General features: G+C 38.9%; 1 protein-coding gene across 1 annotated transcript in view; it reads right to left on the bottom strand.

Moving 5' to 3' along the window:
* Positions 1-1,270: 1,270 nt before the first annotated feature.
* Positions 1,271-6,585, bottom strand: part of LOC117289690 (zinc finger FYVE domain-containing protein 26-like) — a 42,293-nt gene continuing 36,978 nt past the window's right edge. Inside the window, exons 39-43 of the mRNA XM_033770929.1 lie at positions 5,184-5,437; positions 4,454-4,634; positions 3,878-3,937; positions 3,149-3,382; positions 1,271-2,958 (exon numbers count right to left, since the gene is read on the bottom strand). Of these exons, the coding sequence (XP_033626820.1) occupies positions 2,728-2,958; positions 3,149-3,382; positions 3,878-3,937; positions 4,454-4,634; positions 5,184-5,437 (960 nt within the window). The 3' untranslated portion in view covers positions 1,271-2,727. The remainder of the gene's footprint in view (positions 2,959-3,148; positions 3,383-3,877; positions 3,938-4,453; positions 4,635-5,183; positions 5,438-6,585) is intronic.

Raw genomic sequence — 6,585 nt, 5'->3', positions numbered from 1 at the left:
AACACCTGGCTATTGTAAACAACACTTAGTCAAAAACCAATCGTTGTAAATGTGCAAAACGATCGCTCTTGACCCATGGAAACGTTTGGAAAAATTTGATGACTAAAACGTTTTCTTTGTGGCCACGTCAGAGATCCATCTCTTGATTTAAAGATTGAACAATAATGCATTAACTACTATCTAAAAATACATTTGAATCGTCTTTAGATCTGCAAACAGAATGAGTATTTTAATGAACAGGTTGCGTTAAAGACACTGGACACCTTTGGTAGCTGTTTAAGACCAGTATTCTCACTTGGTGTACCCTAACATCATGTATAAAATTGTTTAAAAACTTGTTAAAATTTGGACTCAATCGGTCCTCGAAATTCCAAGAGAACAATGAAAGGAAAAAAAAAACCATTGTTGCACAATGTGTGTGCTTTCATAGGCGTAATAAAGCCTGCGGGTAAACAGTCACTCCTCTCTAAAGAATGTTATTTTAACGAATTAAACTTGAGATCAGCAGATAACGAGGATTATTTTAATTAACAACATATTTCCTTTGATTCACGGCAATGTTCGGCATTCAATCGAGCCGTTTGCCGCTTTGCTAGCCCAACACTCGAGTCATACTCGCTTTTGTATCCGTCATCCGCGTTTACGGACAGAGAGAACTTTAACCCGATTTGCGTATGTCTAGCCCCACCTACTTGCAGAATTCGTTGTCGCAAGCTGATCGATTCGGCCACGACTTCTGGAAGACTTGCAAAAGCCGTTAACAAGTTTTCACCGAAAGCCTCTTTGGCTGCGTTCGCGTATTTAGTTAAAATCGGGCAAAATGCTGCAATGTGAAAAAATGCCATTTAAAACTATATATAAATGGATTTGACAAACAAAGTTGTTTTATTATACAGGCCTAGCGCAACTGCTATCCGTGTCACATCGTTTGTATTGATACCATTTTGTGTTTTACCCTTACAATTAAGCACTGTATAATCCGTTCTTTCCCCGAGCTATGTGGGGGAAAAAAATCTACAGGCAATCCACTCGGGTTGGATTCAAACCCTCGACCATCGCATTGATAGAGGAGATTTTCTTTAGTTTGTATTGACCTATATACCATTTGTACACTACTTTTTTTGTGGGTGATCAAGGGGAATTAGAGATTTGACGACCATAAGGCACAACAAAGATTTGACATAGGTGACGTCGGGTGATTTGGACAAAAAACAAAAAACAAAACAACAACTGTAAAAAGAGACAGAAACATAATAGGGTAAACGTCCTTTAATAGCATTCTCCAATTAACTAATCAGATATTTTAATTATTAAAAATATTTTTTTGTTTTTTCTGTTTACAAAAAATGCCCAGAATTATTGCACTTAATACAAAAAAAAAAGGGGAAAAAGACTAAATTTATTCATGTTCTTTGGCAAATTTCTTTTTAAGAAACCAAATCAATCCCTTTGGATCAACCTTTCTAGATCTTTCAAATGCCTCGCCCTCCTAAACCCTGTACATGTATCCTTTTGAAAAATCAAAACTGAAGGATTCAGAAGGGCTGACGGCTGCAGGCTCAAATAAGAATAGTCAGGCACCCAAATCTTATCCAAGTCTGAACAATTTGGTATGGAGTGACATAGGAGTGAGTTGAGGAGAGGATTGAGGTAACCACTATGCAAAAAGGACCAAGACTTCTTTTCTTTAACTAGTTATAAATTTATGTTGGCAGTGAGAGCTGTTGGAATGTTAAAATTTACATGAATGTATAAAAGATGTTTCCTTCGTAGTCGATATTAGTAATTTTCCATCAAATGTTAAAAACCATTGTATTGTACATGTTATACAATGTGGCTTTAAGTGTTTTTTGTACTGTTTTATTGTAAAAAATATTTTAATGTAAATTTTGTAAATCTGATGTATAAAAGGCAGCAATGAATTTCCAATCGTGGATAATAAAGTGAATTTGAATTTGAATTATGACGTTATAATAACTACTTCTTGTATAGCAAATGTTCACCAAAATGTCTCAATGTGCTTTGTATTATTGCCCTGGTCATTGGGCAAATAACATTCCTGTTATCTTCTCAGCTCCCTGAGGAGTCTACAGCCTCGACCTGCTGTACCAAACATCTTTCAAATCCAACTCCCACATTGCTTTAATATTGCCATTTCATAAACTTATCTTGGTCCTTCATCTAGGGCAAGACCTCTACTAGAATGAATTATTTCTGGCGTAAAAGTTTTCCTTTAACTTTTACTGTATTAACCTAAAGGTCAAGATGACAATTGTAATCCCAGAGTTCTTAATTTAGCTGCAACTTTAAGGACCTTAAAGAAGATGTATATTACATATAAAAGATATAAGCACCGCATCATCTCTCCATCAAATCTAGAGAGAAGCTAGCCAGGTCTTACCAGTGTTTCGATTCTTGTACTTCCACTATCTTCTCTCTTGCTTGCTCTCATTATGAGAAGCTTCTTAGTCTTCATCTCTCTCTTTTATTTCTCTTGATGAGAAGCCAGACACGTCTCACAGATGGCTGTTTTCCTCTAACGCCACTACCTTCTCTCTTGCTCGCTCCACACAAGTTGAACAGCTACCAGGTCTCACCATCTAGCATCACTAAATTTTCGTTCGCTTGCTCCTCATAAGAAGCTCATTCGTCTTTATCCCTCTCTTTCATTTTTTCTTGATGAGAAGTCAATCACATCTCACAGATGGTTCTCATCTCCTAGTATCACTACCTTCTCTCTTGCTTGCTCCTCATGAGAAGCTCCTTAGTCTTCATCTCTCTCTTTCGTTTCTCTTGTTGGGAAGCTAGCCAGGTCTCACAGATGGTTCTCATCTGTGCCTGAGAAGGGCCTGCACGTTGTGCAACATGGAGGATACGTTCAACGTCTTCCACCCGTTCTGCCTTCACAGCTATGAGGTAAGCCGACTTTAGTTTACCGCAGAGCATCAAAGCATTAATCTAGGTAAAAAACAGAATTTCATATTATTCATAAAACCAAATCTCCAAGATAATTTGTTAAGGCAACTATTAAAGTATCAATTCTTCACCCCCTGTAAGGGTAACAGTAAAGACCTTACTGTTACCAAAACTATTGAGCATCTGAAAATTTGAATTCCATTACTACCGAGTTGCCAAAATCTCCGAGTACCTTATTGGTGTCGCTCTTAATCAGTTTGATCAGTCCCTCGACCTCCTTGGCCTGGCCACCATCATTGGCCAGTACTCTGACGCAAGCATCTAGAATCTCATCACAGCATTGGTCATTGGACAGACCGGTACCCCGCACGCTGGTAAGCAGCTGCTGGATGTCTTTGTACTTGTGTTGAGTGGCGAGGTTGCGGCCGATTTTGCTGTATATCAGCGTGTCTGGGAGACGGAAATCCTGAATATAGAATTGAAGGAAAATTTAACAACACATGACATCTCTCGATTCCAACATTCTCTCAAAACCCATCTCTTCAGATTAGCCTATGCAGATATAGAATGAAATTTTCTTCTTGTTCTTTGACCAGCGCCTTTGAATGTTCTACAGATTTAGTGCGCTTTAAAAATGCTGTATTATTATTATTATTATTATGTCACAGCCAAGAATTTGCCAAGCTTGGTTGTAGTTGCATAACCAGTGGGGGTAGGGGTGGCAGATTCCTATTCAGAACCTTGAGCTCAAATCAGCTCAACTACTTTGATGTGCAACTTAAATTTGGTTCATTACGGGAAAGCTCCATTGAAGAAAAAGGCCCGAATAAAACATCCTTTTCCTCTGGCAACTCACACCTGTTATCTACATACATGTACATGTAACTCCTTTTTCGACCAGTGAACTTAATTGGATCATAAACTGCTCACCCATAAAGTTCAATGACTTGGGGTCACTTACCTGTATTATCTGGAATGCGAGCTGGAAGCCGTCATTTACAGAAGAACCAGCCAAGACAACCTGCAATGATGCAATGTGTTTAATTAGCATGAAATACTAACTTACTGAATCAAACAGGTACATACACAAACGAGCAAACCATGAAAAATACTTATAATACTTAATAACATTCTAAATAAATGGTCACTTTAATACACTGATATACATGTTAAAAATAATAAACCACAAGGGAAACTGACCGGGTAAGTTTTAAATGATTAGGGGTTTAACAAAGACAAATTGACTAAGCAGGATTTAAACCAACGACCTAGTACTACTACCACTATTACAGCTAACCACTACTGCTAACTACTACTGCTAACTAATACTGCTACCACTACTATTTAATATTCATTGAGCAAATCAATACATACATAATATCAATGGGCAAAAATAAAGATTGTACACTTAAGCCCGGGTCATTTTAGGTCAACAAGGTTGGCCATCATGGTATGGTGCAGGGCAGACAAAACATAAATATTTGCAAGACATAACACCTAAAGCAAACAAGCCACAGAAATAACTACAAGGACTCACCCTGTAAGCAACTTCAGCCTTGACCTTACTGTTGCCAAAGAGTGTCGGAAGCTGTGGAATGGAGTCTGATGCTCCCTGTGATGTCAATGCAGCTGATCCTGACAGAGACGTCTTGCCAGATGAAAGCATCCCATGGAGAAACTTGGTCACCTTGATCTGTAACGTGATGGTGTTCATGTGACTGCGGAAACCAAACAAAACATCAATATCACTGTTTTATAAAATTGCATTTCCTTAACAAGTTCATGATAGTATAATGCTACCCACTACTTGCTCTTACTCTTAAAGGAACACGTTGCCTTGGATCGGTCGAGTTGGTCTTTCAAAAGCGTTTGTAACCGTTTGTTATGAAATGCATATGGTTAGAAAGATGTTTAAAAAGTAGAACACAATCATCCACACACATTTGCCTCGAAATTGCATGGTTTTCCTTTTACTTTGCGAACTAACACGGTCGGCCATTTATGGGAGTCAACAATTTGACTCCCATAAATGGCCGACCGTGTTTGTCGACGAGGTAAATGGAAAACCACGCAGTTTTTAGTGATACTTGTGTGGATCATTATATTCTACTTTTAAAATATCTTTATAATCTTATGGATTCTATAACAAACGATTACAAACGCTTTTCAAAGACCAACTCGACCGATCCAAGGCAACGTGTTCCTTTAAGGTGTTGAAAGGTTAGTAAAGAATAGGCTAAGAAAAGTTTTAGGACAAATTTGCTAACTTGGTAAGTTGTGACACAGACATCATCAATCTGATGTTAACATCACTGGCTGGTCCCCATGATGGAGCGCTAGCTTTAGGAGACGGGGTCGCCATCGGAGGTCTGGGAACACTTTCCCATTCCTTCTCTTCGAATACAGCTTTCATGTGAATCTTGGCTTTAGTCAGGTACTGGAGACGGTCAAACAGGTCTGAGTAGGATCGAGCTCCGGACTGGTAGAATTTGATGCACGTCATGGAGGCTCGGACAAAATCCTAAAGGATGAGACAGAAAATCAATTTGAGATAAAAGACTTGAACAATTGCTGAATGTTTAAATCATTCTTAAGGGTGCTGGGGTGGATTTCACAAAGGTAGTCCTAACTTAGGACTAGTCCTAGGCAATGCTAAGAGATAGGACCAGTCCTAAGTTAGGATGAGTTACTGGTCCTAACTTAGGACTGGTCCTATCTCTTAGCATTGCCTAGGACTAGTCCCAAAGGTAGTCCTAACTTAGGACTAGTCCTAGGCAATGCTAAGAGATAGGACCAGTCCTAAGTTAGGATGAGTTACTGGTCCTAACTTAGGACTGGTCCTATCTCTTAGCATTGCCTAGGACTAGTCCTAAGTTAGGACTACCTTTGTGAAATCCACCCCAAGACTGTTAGGCTCATACTCCAAGGTGCACACAACGGGGAAGTAATCCATGCCACACTTTCCTGTCATTGAACTTGTGTGTATGATCTCAGTACCACAGATTACCACACCAGAAACTGACATGGTTAAAGGCAGTGGATACTATTGGTAATTACTCAAAATAATTATTGGCATTAAACCTTTCTTGCTAATGAGTAATGAGGAGAGGTTGATAGTATAAAACATTGTGAGAAACGGCTCCCTCTGAAGTGCCATAGTTTTCGTGAAAGAAGTAATTTTCCACGAATTTGATTTCAAGACCTCAGATTTAGAACTTGAGGTCTCGAAATCAACCATCTAAACGCACACAATTTCGTGTGACAAGGGTGTTTTTTTCTTTCATTATTATCTCGCAACTTCACTGACCGATTGAGCTCAAATTTTCACAGGTTTGTTATTTTTATGTATATGTTGAGATACACCAACTGTGAAGGCTAGTCTTTGACAATTACCAATAGTGTCCACTGCCTTTAAGTACCTTTTCTCTACCAAAGGTGGCCCCAATTTCCATTGCAACTGAGCACTCTCATTAAAGCTCTTTGGGGTACGGCTCTACTCTCTACATCAGCATGTGCTTGCCTCAGAATGCCACTGTTGTGGTAGAGTGAGGTATATGTTGGGTCCCTCCAGAAACATGCCGATAACATCACAAAAACAATATGCATTGATTTAGACAAAAGCCTCGCAGATAAGAATCTGAATTGCAGTACTTTCACCGGTTCTTTTCA

The sequence above is a fragment of the Asterias rubens genome, chromosome 1 (assembly GCF_902459465.1).
Source record: "Asterias rubens chromosome 1, eAstRub1.3, whole genome shotgun sequence".
Classification (NCBI taxonomy): Eukaryota; Metazoa; Echinodermata; class Asteroidea; order Forcipulatida; family Asteriidae; genus Asterias; species Asterias rubens.
Note: the sequence above shows the minus strand (reverse complement) of the source record. Positions and strands in the feature narration are given on the sequence as shown.